At 47.3% G+C, this 17073-nt stretch overlaps 1 protein-coding gene across 7 annotated transcripts in view; it reads left to right on the top strand.

Moving 5' to 3' along the window:
- EMSY (EMSY transcriptional repressor, BRCA2 interacting) overlaps nucleotides 1-16367 on the top strand; it is a 44090-nt gene extending 27723 nt beyond the window's left edge. For 2 of the 7 annotated variants that reach the window (XM_033145986.1, XM_033145987.1), the window contains exons 16-23: nucleotides 197-361; nucleotides 1140-1295; nucleotides 2811-2870; nucleotides 4856-5002; nucleotides 5731-5885; nucleotides 7318-7905; nucleotides 10500-11006; nucleotides 14674-16367. In XM_033145986.1, the coding sequence (XP_033001877.1) occupies nucleotides 197-361; nucleotides 1140-1295; nucleotides 2811-2870; nucleotides 4856-5002; nucleotides 5731-5885; nucleotides 7318-7905; nucleotides 10500-11006; nucleotides 14674-14865 (1970 nt within the window). In that variant the 3' untranslated portion in view covers nucleotides 14866-16367. Of the gene's footprint in view, nucleotides 1-196; nucleotides 362-1139; nucleotides 1296-2810; nucleotides 2871-4855; nucleotides 5003-5730; nucleotides 5886-7317; nucleotides 7906-9902; nucleotides 10002-10499; nucleotides 11007-14673 lie in introns of those variants that run through there. The other 5 variants (XM_033145990.1, XM_033145991.1, XR_004426409.1 and 2 more) reach the window with 4 other exon arrangements.
- The last annotated feature ends 706 nt before the right edge of the window (nucleotides 16368-17073 follow it).

Consider the following 17073-nt stretch of genomic DNA (forward strand, 5'->3'; position numbering starts at 1 on the left):
GTCTCCACTGTTGGAGCCAGCAATGCTTCCGAATACCAGTTGCTGGAAACTGCAGGAGCGGAGGCGGCACGCACGCTCGAATCCTGCTTGCAGGTTTCCCACAGGCATCTGTTTGGCCGTTGTGAGAACCGGATGCTGGACCACTGGCCTGATCCAGCAGGCTCTCCTTACGATCGGATGTTCCTTTTTGTCTCAGATTCCCAGCCCGTGGTTCACGTCATTGCCTCCCGAAGCCAGGATTGGTCAGAGCACGAGATTGCTGTGGACTCCAGCCCTACCATAATCTACCAGGATGTCTCCAGTGAATCTCAGTCGGCCACTTCGACAATCAAAGCGTTGTTGGAGCTCCAGCAAACAACAGGTGGGCACTCTTGATCCCGTAGCATCCGTGGCTCCCTTGCGTCAACCAACTTGCGTTTTTATTTCAGTGGCAGAAAAGGTCTTGGTCCTGTCTATGTGTGCCGCGCACCCCCTTTCCCTAGAGAGCCGGTGTGGCGTGGTGGTTAGATTGTCTGACTAGATTCTGAGGGACCAGGGTTCAAATCCCCACTCGGCCATGCAGCTCACTGAGTAACCTTGGCCCAGTCGCTACCTCTCAGCCTAACCTACCCCACAGAGTTGTTGTGGGGATTAAATGAGGAGAGCGAGAACCATGTACAGGCAACTCCCCATTTACGCGGGGGTTATGTTCCGAGGCACCGCATGTTTTAAGTGAAATTGTATTCGGAACACAGTTGAAAAAGCCTGCAAGCAACACATTCGCTCCCTCCAAACCTCCTTGCTTAAGCTCCAACTCTCCACAGACCTCAAGGGTCGGTGCAAAGGCTCCTGGGACTGCCTTTGCAAAGGCTTGTGGGATTGCTAGACACTGTTTTTGCACAAATTTTGCCATTTTTGTGCTCTTTTAGGCCTGTTTTGACCCTTTCATGCCACTTACGGGTTTGCAGTGATGCATGAGAATGGGGAGTTGCCTGTACGTCTCCTTGAATTACAAAGTGGCAAAGAAATGCAATAAATAAATGAATAAATTTTTTGGCATGCGTCACTGGGGGCTTATGTGCTTAACTTAGTCTTGAGTTCGAAACAAAAAACAACAACAGTGTTCTCTGTTCTTTCCCCCCTTCTTTATGCTGGAGCAGTGAAGGAGAAATTGGAATCCAAGCCAAGGCAGCCAACGATTGATCTGAGCCAAATGGCAGTTCCCATCCAGATGACCCAGGAGAAGCGGCATTCTCCAGAGAGCCCCTCTATCGCCGTGGTGGAGTCAGAACTGGTTGCAGAATACATCACCACTGGTGAGTCACGTAGGAGACCTGGGAGAGGGAGTGGGGAAGGTCCTGGTGGGACTTCAATATATTGCACGCAAGATGTGGAAAACTTCACAGACTTTTGGGACCTCCTAGCAACCAGTTTATTGAGCATCCACCCTGATTTAGAAGATGTGCTATTCCTTGCTTTGCATTCCCGTCACTTTCCTTACCGCAAAAAAAAACCAATCTCTTGGGGAAGCGGGTTTGATGCAGTAGAGCTCTGAATGAATGAACAGGGCAGAGAGAGTAGATTGTCACTGAAGAGTACATGATTAGCATGGGACCTGCTGCCGCAGGTTGTGGTCATGGCACTTGGTTTGGAGGACTTTGGAGGGGGGATTAGAGAAATCCTTGGAGGAAGAGAAGTCACATCAGTTGCTAGTAGCCATGATAGTTAAATGGAACTTCCATGTTTAGAGACAACCTACCTGGGGACAAACAGTGGAAAGAGGACTGTTGCTTTAATGCCCTGGTTATCCACTTTGGGGCAGAGTATGAAGGTCTTCCCAGGCCTTGTGGTCTGATCAGCAGGGCTGCTGTTAAATTCTTACTTTTGAGCGCTGACAGATCTTGGAAAGAAGTAAGTGCCAACTCTGGGGAGTGGCTAGAGAGAATAAGAGTTGGGGCGTAATTTGTACTACGGCTCCATCTTGGAGCCTGCAGCTGAACCACGTTCAGGAATTAGTGGAGCTTCTGAGTAAATGCAGAGTGCCTCTCTCACTACCCACACTTGGTCCCCTCCAAGAAAAAGGGGGACAACAAACTCCCACCTCCAGGTTTTGGAAGTACTGTGAAGGCCTCTCCATTTCCCATCCCTTCTTCATGCCTAGCAGGTCCTGTTTTTGCCTGGCGTTACGGATTGTATTTGGGAAGGAGGCAGTCTCCAAGGTGTGCATCTGGGAAGATTGTAGGTGGCTGCTTTTCTTAGCTGCTGTATGTCTTCCCTGTCGCCCACTCTCCCTCTCTCGCACACCCAGGCCCAAATAATGGAGCCTGTGGAATAGCTTGCCGCAGACTCTTGTCAAACAGAACCGTAGAATTGTAGAGTTGGGTGGGAGCCAAAGGGTCATTGGGCCCAACCCCCTGCAATGCAGAGCAGTTGATGTCTGCCTTCCTGATGCTTGAAAATTTCCTTGGTGTGCCTGCCAAATCGCACTCTGTGGCTGTATAGCTTACCCTTCCTCTCTGCTTCATGGCTTGACTCCTGCTGAACGTGCGCTGAAGCTGGCATTGGATGCTAGATTAGATGTAGGTTAGTCTTCGTTCTGATCTAGCCGGCGCTCTGGTTGCATTTGAGGAACATTTTGCAACACGCTGGTTGGAGCACTTGCTCTGCATGCAGAAGGTCCCAGGTTCAAGCCCCACCGTAGGGCTGGGGGAGACGCCTGTCCTGGACAGATCACCATAAATAGTTGGTTTTGCTTTAGAGCAAGCGCTGGCTGGAGATGAGCAGAGCAAATTGCCTCTTCTCGTATCTCTAACATTTTTGTCTATCTGCAGACTCAGGAAGACAGCACTGTATTCCTTCACATTCGGAAGAATACCTCCAAAGCCACATAGGTTAGATGTTTTATTTCTAAAAGGCATTTTAAAAATTTATAGACTGTTCTGGAGGTCCTTGGGGTGACCTGATAGAGCATGGAAGTGCTGATGTGCACCAGCATTTTATCTGGATCGATACATTAAGTTTCCAATTTATTTTATTTTTTACATTGGAAAGCTTTGCTCTCAAGTGCTTATAGATTAGCAGTTTGAAGTCTCCAGTTGATTGTATTGGCTGTTGGTTCTGACAGCTGCTACTGTCAACCATGAGCCCTTTTGTTTTAGCCCGAGAACTAGAAAGCTGCCGTGACTACTTGTTCCTCTGCGCCATTGCAAGAAGTGAAGAAAAGCCTGGCAGGGAGTGGGCATGCACGTGACTGGTGGCTCTAGGGTCTGGAAGGAGGCTTTCTGTGGGTGACTGTAGCAGTTGTCAGAATTGATAGCTTCAGTAGTCATGTGGAGGCTTCTGAACACAAAGAGGCTTGTTCACAAGGCCCCTATGTAAACTATGTAACTGGGGAAGAGGCGTGGAGATTGATTGGATCTTAGCCTGGGCAAATTGTAGAGTTGGAAGGGACCACAGGGGTCATCTAGTCCAACCCCCCCAAGGCAGGAATATTTCACTCAATTTGGGGCTCGAACCCACAACCCTGAGATTTAAGAGTCTCATGCTCTAATGACTGAGCTATTCTAGCTTCTATTCCTAGGCAACTTGCTGGATTTTAAAGAGCCTGTTGATTTCCCACACTTCCTTTGAAGATTTAGGACTGCCTGCAATTCCCCCCCCCCTTTCTCTCTCACTGGATTGTGCCAACAAATTACACATTGGTTGTTGTTTTTTTTTTTTAAAAAAAAAAGCATAGCATTGCTGGGCTTTTGCCTACTCTCAATGATTAACCAGGATTCCTTTGAGTTTCCTGGTGTACAGAATTTTCTGCGAGGGCAGAGTTATTTAAAGCAATTACTCAAGAGGGAGTTTAACTTGTGCCATTGCTGGGATACAGAAGATGATAGAAAAGACCCAAAACATGGCACCTTTAACCAGGACGAGTCCACAGGGTTCCTGGTAGGCATCTGGTTGGCCACTGTGAGAACGGGATGCTCAGCTAGTTGGACCTTTGGCCTGACCCAGCTGTCAGGCGCTTCTTAACACTGTGTTACCAACTTAAGTGTATTTGCACAGGGTGTTAAGAATGTGGTTTTGTTCCTGACCCTTACTAGTGTGTAGGCTTTTTTTGTTAATATATTTATTAACTTTTATAAAAAAACCAACAACAATCCACAAAAACAAACAAATACAAAACAATACAACCATAAAAAACTAACCTACAATAAAAACAAACAAAAACTTATTACTATCACTAACTGCTATCCTTTACATTGTATATTGACTTCCTCTCATATCTCCTTCCTGCGTTCCTTGTCAATCATCTTCAGTAATTTCTTTACATCTTAAAAAAAATCTTATTTTACAATAAAAAATACCTAATCAATATTCTTATCTAATATCTTAACTCATCCTTTCACAATTCCTAAACACTTAACCAAACTCTAAATCTACAGTCTAACTTTTCTTCCAAATTATATCTAATTTTCAATCATACAATAATTTTTTAAGTAGAATTTAAATTTCTTCCACTCTTCTTCCACTGCGTCGTCCCCCTGGTCACGAAGTTTCCCGGTCATCTCAGCGAGCTCCATATAGTCCATCATTTTCATCTGCCATTCTTCAATCGTTGGCTAGTGTGTAGGTTTCTGAAAGGCGCCTTGCATGTGCACTTGACCTGCAAAGGACGGGAAAACGGGACATTCTGATGGGGACTTGGGTTTTCCTGAGCCTTCAAAAGCCTCCACCTGTTTTGGGGGTAGCTGTGGAAAAGCAGCTTGCAGCATTTCTGTCAAGCGCCACTGTGACTCAAAAGACTCAGCAGGAGGAGACTTGGAATCCCAGGGTAGGGAGCAGATTTGGCCCCATCCCACCCACCCTTTGCTTTTCTCCGTAGGAATGAACAAATGGCCAAGAACAATTGGCCATAAGAACATAAGAAGAGCCTGCTGGATCAGGCCAATGACCCAAGTAGTGCCGCACCCTGCTCTCACAGTGGCCAACCAGATGCTCGTTATGGGAAACGCACAAGCAGGATTCAAACGCAAGTGCCCCCCCTCTCCCCTTCTGTGGTTTCCAGCAACTGGCATTCAGAAGCCTCGCTGCCTCCCAACCGTGGAGGCAGAGCAATGACCATCATGGCTAGTAGCTGTCGACAACCCTCTTCTCCATTTATAGTGGGTGAAGTTAAAGCTCCGCAGGTGGGGTCGACAATGCATCAAGGACGACCTCCGCTCTTTCCCCCCTGAAACTTGCTGACGGAGACCCGGTGTGTGTGTGTGTGTCTGTGCACGTAGGAGAAAGGTGCAGGCTGGGATCCTTGCAGTGTACAACCCCACTCCGTGCTGTACTCTTTGGCATTCTTGAGCAAGTTTTGGAACGTGGTGGCCGCTTAGAAGTGGTGCTCTCTGTTCCTTCCTGCCCCACCTGCTCCTCCCAGATACACACTGTCACTTTAGGTGACATTCCCCACCTGCCTGTAGCTGTAAATCAGCCTTCACCAGCCCTAGGGCTGTGTGGAGTTGTAGTTCAAGGCACTTAGAGGCAAAGGCTGATCCACGCCCCTTTGACCCCAGCATGTAAGACTAGCACTGCTGTCTGAACACACTTACTTTAAATCTCAACTTTTCCATGGCTTCATGAGAATTCCAGCGGAGCAGGCAGCTTTGTGACGCACCCTGAGAGGCTACCATTGACCTCTTTCTTTCTTTCTCTCTCTCTTTCTTTCTTTCTTTCTTTCTTCCTGTCCTTCCTTCCCTTTCTCACTTCCAGTTAGCCACCGGTCCCAGCCTCACCAGCAGTCCTCCCAGCCCCAGCGAACTCTGCTGCAGCACGTGGCCCAGTCCCAGACAGCAACGCAAACGTCGGTAGTGGTGAAATCCATCCCAGCCTCCTCCACGGGCGCCATCACCCACATCATGCAGCAGGTCAGTAACCATCTCTCCAACGCAGCCTTTTTGCGCTCCAGGGAGGTTCTGCTGATTGGGCCTCTGGTATCTGGCTGTGTTTCCCCTCTTGAGGTGGTGGTGCTAGAGATTTGGAAACTCCCCGGAGAAGCTAATACAGTGGTACCTTGGTTCTCAAACGCCTTGGTACTCAAACTACTTGGAATCCAAACACTGCAAACCCAGAAGTAAGTGTACCGGTTTGCAAACTTTTTCTTTTTTTGAGTGCCACACTTCTGTTTTGAGTGTTACGCTGAGGTCTGTCTGTTTTTGCTATTTATTTTGCGTTTTTGTGGCTCTTTTTGTTTTGTTTTTGTGACTGTGTGGAACTCAGTTCAGCTACTGATCGATTGTGTGACTGCAGTACATTGTTTATTGCTTTCATTTTATGGATCAATGGTCTTGTTATATTGTAAATTTCATGTTTAATTGCAGTTTTATGGGTTGTTTTTAAAAGTCTGGAACGGGTTAATCCGTTTTGCATTACTTTCTATGGGAAAGCGCGCCTTGGTTTTGGAACGCTTTGGCTATGGAACGGACTTTGGAACGGATTAAGTTTGAGAACGAATTAAGTTTGAGAACGGAGGTACCACTGTAATAATAATAATACCCCGTACATACACATTTAAAAGACCACAGATTGTTCAATCAGCCAAAACTTTAGGAGAATAGGAATGTTTTTGCCTGGCACATAGGGATATGCTCTCCCTGGGGAGAGCATTCCACAAACGGGGAGCCAGCTCAGAAAAGATCCATTCTCGTGTTGCCACCCTCCGGACCTCTCGTGGAGGAGGCACGTGAAGAAGAAGAAGAAGAAGAAGAAGAAGAAGAAGAAGAAGAAGAAGAATTCTAACACTCGGATGATGATTGCAGGGTCCAGGCTGTTTCATATGGGGAGTGGTATCCCATATGAACACATTAAAGGAGAACACTTCAATCTCCCAGGACATTCTATAAAAGTAGCTGTCTTAATACAAAGAAATTTCAGAAATAGACTGGAAAGAGAAGTGGCTGAATTGCAACTAATCACCAAACTTAGAACCATGGAGAAACCTGGTCTGAACAAAGACATTGGATTCTTATCTCATTATACTTAACAAAGCTATCTTTAGCCATCTCACCCCTTCCCTTTCCCTGCAAGACTAATTGCAGCCGTTAAGAGTCGTCAACAGGTTTTCCACACCTATCAGCCTATCACCCATTCCCACCACCCTTCTGAGTAATAGCCCTCCCCACTCCCCCACTATATTTAAGGATCTGGTGACTTCTGTTTCAGTGTATCTGAAGAAGTGTGCATGCACACGAAAGCTCATACCAAGAACAAACTCAGTTGGTCTCTAAGGTTGCTACTGGAAAGGATTTTCTGCATTGAATGCTGACCTCTTTTTGCTCCCTCTCCTCTGTGTGCATCAAGGCCCTGAGCAGCCACACGGCCTTCACCAAGCACAGCGAGCAACTGGGGACAGAGGAAGGGGAGGTAGAGGAGATGGACACCTTGGACCCCCAGACGGGCCTCTTCTACCGCTCGGCGCTGGTGCAGGCGCAGAAGCAGCAGAAGCTGAGCCAGCCGCCCCAGCTGGAGCAGACGCAGCTGCAGGTCAAGACCCTCCAGTGCTTCCAGGCCAAGCAGAAGCAGACCATCCACCTCCAGGCAGAGCAGCTGCCCCACAAGCTGCCCCAGATGCCCCAGCTCTCCATCCGGCACCAGAAGCTCGCCCCGCTGCCGCAGGAGCTGGCTCAGCCCAAGCTGGACGCCCCGCAGGCGGCGGCGCCACCTGCTCCTCCTCCTCCTCCCCACCACCCCATAGCCCGCGAGAGGCAGCTGCCCACCTTGGTGGCCCAGCCCCAGCAGACAGTGGTCCAGGTCCTGGCCGTCAAGACCACCCAGCAGCTGCCTAAGCTGCAGCAGGCGCCCACCGCCCAAAAGATCTACGTCCAGCCCCAGCCGCCCCAGGGACAGATGCAGCTCCCCGCCCCTCCCGAGAACCAGCCGGCGAGCCAGGTAAAGGACTCTGGGTGCTGGGGGTGCTGCGAGGGGTTGAGGAGAGGGAGGAATTCCCCTTGCCTTGAGGGCCCCGTAGAAGCTGCCATGTTGAACGGACCAAATAATGTAGGGCAAAATGTTTCTTATTAACATCAAATAATATGCAGCGAAATTTCTTTATAATGTCAAATAATAGGCAGCAAAGACAGCATTCCGGATAAGTACACTGTTTCGGTGTAATCTTCTTCAGTTCGTAACTATAAAGAATAACAAAACAGAATGTATACATCTAATCAATCATTTAAAGGATCATATAAAGGATATTAATAAGAAACATTTTTGCCCTACATTATTTGGTCCACGTGTTGCCTTTTTTCATATCCTGCTTGTAGTTTGCAACACAGGGCTATCTTCTTTGTATGTGAGGAAGTTAAGGCTTTGGCAAGGACAGAGCTCAGAGGGCAGAGAATCAGTGGCAAATATGTAGGGGCTTTGAGGCTTTCCGTGCTTGTGCTCGTGTTCCCAAGTGCCCTTCCCTCTGCTCTTACAATTGTTATTACAATACAGTCATATCTTTCGCAGGGATTTGGGTCCAGGGGTTCCAGCTAAACCCCAAAACCACCTGAACTCAGACTCTTAGAGCCGTCTCATGTCTGGCAGGTGGGGGGGGGGGAGAGAGAGAGAGAGAGAGTGCATGCCCAGCACTGCCAGAGCCCACACCTTTCAAGCAGGTCTTGCCCCCCCCCAAGCAAAGCAGAGAGGCTAAAAGCTCTCTTTCTGCCACGCAAACCCAGGGCAAAAAGAGCTTTTAAGCTCTCCACCTTGCTTCAGATATCCGCCATCTTCAAATAGCTAAAGCGCTGTCTCATGGAAGAGGGAAGAAGCTTGTTTTCTCCTGCTCTGGACGACAGGACTCGGACCAATGGCTTCGTGTTACGAGAAAGGAGATTCCGACTAAACATCAGAAAGAACTGCTCTAACAGTTAGAGCTGTTAGACAGTGAAACGTTCTCTCTCTGGGAGCTTGTGGAATCTCCTTCCTGGGAGGTTTTTAAGCAAAGGTTAGATGGTCATCTGCCATGGATGCTTTAGCTGTGATTCCTGCATTGCAGGGGGTTGGACTAGATGACCCTCGGGTTCCCTTCCAACTCTACGATTCTATGCTTGGGGGGCAAGGCCTACTCAGCGTGCCCACTCTGGAATGCAGAGATCTTGCAGGATCTTGGATGTGCTCCAAGAGGGTTTTGTCGTCCCTCCACCCCAATAGCAAGGCGGAGAGCTTCGCGTCTCTTTCTGTGCCAGGGAAGCCCAAGCGGACCCGGAACCAAAGGAACTTTTAAATGCTCCACCTTGCTTGGATTTAAGTTGCACGGTCTCAACCAGCCCGCCTTCAGTGGTAGAAATTGTGCAGGTTAAATGCACATTAACTTGTGATCGTTCTGTATGTATGATGACTTCTCTCCTCCAAGGAGGCACAAGGTGGTGTTCTTGGTTCTCCTTGTCCCCATTTTATCCTCGCCACGGCCCTGTGAGGTAGGATAGGAAGAACATAGAAAGCTGTCTCATATGCAGTCAGACCGTGGGTCTCCCTAGCTCAGCATTATCTACCCTGACTGACAGAGGCTCTCCGTGGTTTCAGAGGTCTCTCTCAGACCTACCTGGCAATGCTGCTGGGGATTGAAATTGGGAGCTTTGGCATGCAAAGCAGCTGATCTGAGCTGTGACCCTTAGGCTGAGAGAGTGTCTGGCTCCAAGGTCACCCATTTAGCTTCATAGTTTTGCAGTGATTAAGCTCACGTTTAACCTAAGCTGTGCCAGGAGTTTATTTTTTGAAAGTTAGAGATGGGTGCAAGGAAAGAGCAACCCCTCTCTGTGCTAGGAAGAGAAGCCCCGTCAGGCTTGTGATTTCTGTTAGTTTCAGACGCTTTCTAAATACAGATCTTTTGCAACTGCCATTGCATGGACCGATTTCCTGATTTTATTTCATTTTCACTTTTGTTTTGTTCTTCTTTTTAGGTATAAAGTTATTGATTTCTGTCCCCGTAATACCTTTTTTTGTTAATTTCTGTGGAACGTAAAGACGAAGGCCTCGGCGGCACTCTAAGGACCTCCATTGTACGTCTTCCTTTGTCGTTTTACATCACCCTCAGCTTAGTAAAAACTGCTTTCTCTGAGAAGAGCAAGCCTCATTTTCCTCGGGGAAGGGCAAAAAAACCACGAAGGGGAACCAAGGAAAAATTAATTAGCAGGCAAAAACGTATCGATTGCCGTAGACACTTAGGGGCAAAAAGTCACTCCTCTCTTTTTGAAATTGGCTCTCTGAGCCTTTGGAGGTTGGGCAGGGGTGGAATTGAACAGGGCAGTGCTTTGGGGGGTGTAAATCCCAAAGGAATACGGGACTGCTGGTTGTAGATGCCTAAGCAAGGCACTTCGCAGTCTGGAAGCTTCTCCTGCCTCTTAACTTAATATCCCCCTTATGTTGCTATGGATTATTCTGTCTTACAACACTTTGACTTTCAAAATCACGCCCCCATTGCTGGTGTTTGTTATTGTTATTTAGGTTTAAGTAGTGCCATCCTTCCAGCCAACCTGCCTGTAACGTTTAATTTCCAGGTGCACCAGCCCATCATAACCCAAGGATCCTCTGTTACAAAGATAACCTTTGAAGGCCACCAGCCGCCCACCGTCTCCAAGGTGACCAGCATCAGCGCGGTGCCCAAGCTGGCGCCGCCCCTTCCGAACCTCTTTCCCGCCCAGGTGTCCGCAAAGACGGCGGTGGCGGACATTTTGAAAATGTCCATGATGGAAGCCCAGATCGACACGAGCGTGGACCGCGTGGCGGCGGACCCGCCAAGCAGCAAGGCCTCCCCTGCTGCTGGCGGGCCACCCGGCGAAGCGGAATCCGTGCCCGCCTCGGTGCTGAGAGTGGCCACGGTCGGGATGGCAGCGTCGGTCCTCCAGCAGCCCAAGCGCCTGGACTCTGCCTCGAGCCCCCCTGCCGTCAAGCTGCCCTTGCCAGAGAGGAAGCAGGGCACCCCGGCTGCCGGCAACCACTTCATTCGCATCCAGAACATCGCCCCAAAGAAAGTAGAGGAGATTCCTACGGAGATCTTGATCCAGGTAAACTGTGGGAGACACCCTGGGAGGGGGCCATAAAGATTGTTGGTGGTCAGCAGAAACTTACGCTTGCCCTTGGTTCCTCCCCTTAGTCTTCCCAACCCCTTCCTGCCCAGCTGGGACGCAGGAGGCGCTATGGTCTAAACCACTGAGTCTCTTGGGCTTGCCGATCAGAAGGTTGCCGGTTCGAATCCCCACAACGGGGTGAGGTCCCATTGCTCTGTCCCAGCTCCTGCCAACCTAGCAGTTTGAAAACGTGCCAGTGCAAGTAGATAAATAGGTACCACTGCGGTGGGAAGGTGAACGGCGTTTTTGTGCACTCTGTTTTCCGTCACGGTGTTCTGTTGCGCCAGAAGCGGTTTAGTCATGCTGGTCACAGTACCCAGAAAGCTGTCTGTGGACAAACGGCGGCTGCCCCGGCCTGAAAGCGAGATGAGCGCTGCAACTCCCTAGTCACCTTTGACTAGGGGTCCTTTACAGTTTTCCATGGAGACCGCATAAAACAACACAGTGGGGACGCAGGTGGCGCTGTGGTCTAAACCACTGAGTCTCTTGGGCTTGACAATCAGAAGGTTGGCGGTTCGAATCCCCGCAACAGGGTGAGCTCCCATTGCTCTGTCCCAGCTCCTGCCAACCTAGCAGTTCGAAAGCACACCAGTGCAAGTAGATAAATAGGTACCACTGCGACGGGAAGGTGAACGGCGTTTCTGTGCACTCTGGTTTCTGTCACAGTGTTCTGCTGCACCAGAAGCAGTTTAGTCATGCTGGCTACATGACCCGGAAATCTGTCTGTGGACAAAGACCAGCTCCCTCGGCCTGAAAGCGAGGTGAACTCCACAACCCCATAGTCACCTTTGACTGGACTTAACCGTCCAGGGGTCCCTTGACCTTCGTTTTTTACCCTGCCCAGCTGCACTCTGAAGAGAAAAAGGGGTGGGGCTCATGCTTACTGCACTGACCTTCAAAGGTCATTGGAGAACAACACGAGTTCTTAAGTTTGGTTCTTCAGACTTGCCCAGGCTTGGGCACAGGGCAGGGGACTTTGCTTGTTGCTGTGCTGAGCTGCAAACCCACCCAGTTGAAGTACGGTCATACCTTGGATCCTGAACGCCCTGGAACTCGGACGTTTTGGCTCCCAAACGCCGTAAAACTGGAAGTGATTGTTCTGGTTTGCGAACGTTCGATTGGAATCCGAACGTCCGACGGGGCTTCTGTGGCTTCTCATTCGCTGCAGGAGCTTCTTACAGCCGATCAGGAGCCGCGATTTGGTTTTGGAAGTTGAACATACTTCTGGAACGGATTCTGTTCGACTTCCAAGGTACAACAGTATTAGAAGAGCCTGATTGCTCAATCAGATGTGAGATACATTTAAACCACAGGATCATACTTCCATAGTCCATATATACTGCACCAAGGGGGGAAATGTGTTTAGATTGATGAATTGGAACTAGTAAGTAACAAAAACAGGAATGTAGCTTCCTGGCATATAATAAGTGGTGTAAGATTGATACATCAGCCTGTAGTTAATGTTTTATTATTTATTAAATTTGTATGCTGTCCTATACTATATCCACAGGTCGCAGGGTGGTTACAGCATAAAATCACAATATAAAAACAAAATACATAATAAAAATGAAAACAAAAACTACCCAATAACAAAACCCCTCCACCACATCCTGGGCTGTTTAGTCTCTCTCTCTCTCTCTCTCTCTCTATATATATATATATATATATATATAAATATATATTGCTGGAGAATAACATAATAGGGGATTTTTCTCTAGAGCGCAGATACAAAGTTCAGAGCAGTAAGTAGTGTGAAGATCTGATGACAACCAAAGATGCATTTTTGTTCCATTGTAGAGGTGCATCACTTGGAACATGAGTTCTGTAAAAGCCCTGTGGATCTATGGGAAGTCTGGATAGAAATGTGTCCTGGAATGGTTCTCTTCTCAGCTGTGACTGCCCTGCCCTTGCTGCCATCACAATAAAAAATAAAAAAATCAGTGTCTAAGAGCATGATGACCAATAGACAGCTATACCTCCTGGCAGTGTTGTACCCACCACTTCAACTTCCTAAAGTGTTCAGACCACTCGGGGCTTTCAAGATCTAGACTTGGATTGAGCCCTGAAGCAAATTGGAGGCAATTCTCTCCATACTCACATGCTGTGCTGGTGGGAACTATAGCTCAAAACAAGGTTACAGGAAACTGCCCTTTCTCCTTTTATTTTGCAGTATGATTGCATCGCACGCAGGGTTTTGGTTCCAAGGGTTCTGCCTAGCCACAAAAACACGTGTAACTCCAACCCTTGGAACCACCTCCATGCGATCATCCTGGGGCTTCCAGGGCCAGAGAAACCTGGCACAAAAAAATGCTATGGTTTAAGATAAAAGTATATGAAAATGATACATCGATGGTATCTAACACCGAGTAAACTGGCAAAAGTGTATAAATCTAAATCAAATAAGTGTTGGAAATGTAAAGAGAAAGAAGGTTCTTTTTATCATATGTGGTAGTCTTGTAGTAAGGTTAAGGCGTGCTGGGAAATGATATACAATGAATTGGTATCTGAAGAAGTGTGCATGCACACGAAAGCTCATACCAAGAACAAACTCAGTTGGTCTCTAAGGTGCTACTGGAAAGAATTTTCTATTTTGTTTCGACTATGGCAGACCAGCACGGCTACCCACCTGTAAATGAATTGAAGAGGATGTTTAAAATAATGTTTGTAAAAACAACAACAACCCAGAAGCCTTTCTCTTGGGAATTATAGGGATAAAGGTACAGGGAAAGGTATCCCTGACCGTTAGGTCCAGTCGCAGACGACTCTGGGGTTGTGCGCTCATCTCGCTCTATAGGCTGAGGGAGCCGCCGTTTGTCTGCAGACAGCTTCTGGGTCATGTGGCCAGCATGCCGCTTCTGGTGAACCAGAGCAGCGTACGGAAACGCCGTTTACCTTCCCGCCAGAGTGGTACCTATTTATCTACTTGCACTTTGATGTGCTTTCGAACTGCTAGGTGGGCAGGAGCTGGGCTGAACAATGGGAGCTCACCCTGTTGTGGGGATTCGAACCGCCGACCTTCCAATTGGCAAACCCTAGGGTCAGTGGTTTAGACCACAGCGCCACCCGTGTCCCAATTATAGGGATAGAGCTACATAAATTGTATCGAAACTTATTCATGTGTGCGACTACAGCGGCAAGAATGCTACTTGCCCAAAAATGGAAAGAAAAAGAAGTCCCAGCAATGGAAGAATGGATACAAAAATGGATAGCAAACTTTTTTATAAAAGAATGGAAATGGTTTATTGAATATTTGCAGATAAATTGTAAACATATAAGAACACTGGCAAGATTATTGTAATAACCTGCAGCTACATAAGAGTATATATTTAAAGATAAATAAATGAGTAAGTTAATTTGGATGTGCGGAAGATTAAAGATAAATTTAAGGAGCCGCAGAAAGAGGGGGAAGGAAGTCATGTTTTAGAATGTCAAAATGATTGTAAAATGAATTAAATGTGTACAGTATATCTGAGAAGTATAAATTTATTAAAAAGAAAAAGAGAAGCCTAGCACAAAAGTGCCTTTAAGCTCTCTCCGCCTTGCTTTCCTTTAGCTTTGCTATGCTTAATGAACAGTTTTCCTTCTCCTCCTCCTCCTTTTCCAGACGATCCCTCAGTATTCCGTGGCCTGCCATTCCACCTCCAACGTGGTTGTGGAGCCCAGCGGCCTCCTCGAGCTCAACAACTTCACCAGCCAGCGCCTCGACGAGGAGGAGACCGCGATGGAGCAGGACCTCGACAGCGGCAACGAGGACGGGACTGAGCCCAGCCCCATGCAGAGCTCCGAACTCTCGTAGCGTGCCTGGGATGCCAGCGTGCACTTTTAAAAGGTTGGAGGTCCCGGGAAGGCAAAGCAAAGACTCAGCTGCTGGTGTCGAAGACTCCCTTTGTAGTATTCTCCAGAAGCACTTTCCCCCCTCGGAGGCATTGGGGTGTGTGTCTTGCCAAGGATCGGCACGCTGGCGGGGGACAGCAGTGGTCGCGAAACGATTTCGGAGGGAGATGGTTTTGCCGCTCCGGTTTAGCCGTATACGACAGTGGGAATGTATTTTTTTTTTTTCCAAGCAAAGAAGACAAACACGCTGCGGTTTTTATTTCTTAAAGGTGTCACCGAAGTTTTTGTTGCTGCGACGTTCTGGACCGGCTGCTAAAAACGTCTTTTGCAGCAGCAGTCTCTGTTTGTAGTTGAATGAAACTCCCATCACAAGATGTTTGTAATTTTATTTTTATTTTATTTTTTAAAAAAACGTAGCATACCTAGGTCCTTTGGTGCTGGGAAAGCAACTAAGAAATTTTGTCTGGTGTGTGTTGTGGCTTCCCTGCACTGATGTGCCATTTAAAAAAAAAATATTTTCAAATAAGCTTAAGAAGATTGGCCGCTTCTAAACACAAAGCAGTATTGTCCAGGGACACTCAGGATCACAGGGAAAACACGCTGCGAGGAGATCCTCTTAATGGATCGGACACCAAGAAATCATATTTCTTCCACGCATAGATGAAATCGTCCCACATTTACAGTTATTTTTATTTATTCAAAATAGGAAAACCTGAATAGAGAATTCCAGCTTGACACTCCTTGGTCCTGTTAAACAGAACCAGCAACCTCAATACATTTTTATTTTATTTTTTTGGTAAAGCGAAACGGTTTGATCTTTAAGCTGCAGGGTGGGAGAAATACATCTCAAAAACAGAACAAAGGGCATTGATAATCCAAGAGAGGAACTGTGTTGTGGGTTGTGACATTCAGACATTTCTTTTATTCTTACGTGCTTTTTTTCTTTTTAAAAAAGAGGAAATTTAATTATGACTGTTAAGAGACTTTACAAAGAAAAAAAAACCACCTTAAAATTACTGACCTTCTGTTTCTTGAGATGATCCTTTTCCAAGCCTTACCATTTTTGTTTGCACAACGAATAATACATTTTTTTAAAAAGGTGTGTGTTGCGTGGACTGAATCAACCGTAGTAAAAAGTAAGAAACAGTCTGTACAACTTAGTAATGAAGACGTTGCTTTTTTAAAAAAAAGAAAGAAAAAGAAAAGAAAGAACTGTATATAGGAACTGGTTTTTTAACGTGATATTTTTTTTTGTATAGATTTCATTATAAATAAGCATTTTTGATGTATCCTGTATATACATATCAGTTGAACTGCCCTGTTTGTTTTTTTTGGTGCTGAAATACTACTTCAAGTAGATATCCTCTGAAGGCTCTAATACAACTTGTGTCAAATATTTTCTAAATGGTGATTTTAGTGTTTTGTAATTAAATGGCCGCTTGAGAGAACACTCCGGGAAGTGAAGTATGAGAACCGAAAGCGCTCTGTTGTCCACTTAAGCATCTTGTATCTGTGTGTATTGCTTGGCTCTCCCCCCCAGGTGGCACTGTTGACCATTCCTTCTCAGCATCTCTATAAAAAGTCAACCACTCTCTCCCCTGTTGCGATAATCGTCCTTATTGCTGTAGGACAGGTGAAGAACACAGAGGGAGAGGGCTGTTGATGTCTACTGGGCACCAGTGCTGTCAAGTATCCCGTTTTCCCCGGGAATCTCCCTTATTTCAAGCAGTTTCCCGCTGCTATCCCTTATTTTTCATATCCCTTTAATTTCCCATTTTTTCAAAGGAAGCAGCTCCTCTCCCTCCCCCTGCTGGCCAGGGACTGGGAAGACCTCGCCTCTTTGCAGCCTCAAAGCAAGTGGGAGCCATTTCCCACACTTACAGGCATCGTAGCCCACGGGCAGCGTTCCCAAAATACAGTAAGTCTAGTGCGCGCATTCACACCAGTGCCGCCCACTTTTGCTTCTGGCTCCGCCCACCACTGTCATGTGACTGTCCCCGGGATAGGTGAGGCTGCTGATCCCTTATTTTCAAATCCAAAACTTGACAGCTATGTTGGGCACGATGGCTGCGTTCTGCAGGAGGGGAGAGGGCTCTTGTGCTCGAATCGTGCTTGCGACTTTCCCCCCCAGTCATCTGGTTGTGAGAACAGGATGCTGGACCAGATGGGC

The sequence above is a fragment of the Lacerta agilis genome, chromosome 4, assembly GCF_009819535.1.
Source record: "Lacerta agilis isolate rLacAgi1 chromosome 4, rLacAgi1.pri, whole genome shotgun sequence".
Lineage (NCBI taxonomy): Eukaryota > Metazoa > Chordata > Lepidosauria > Squamata > Lacertidae > Lacerta > Lacerta agilis.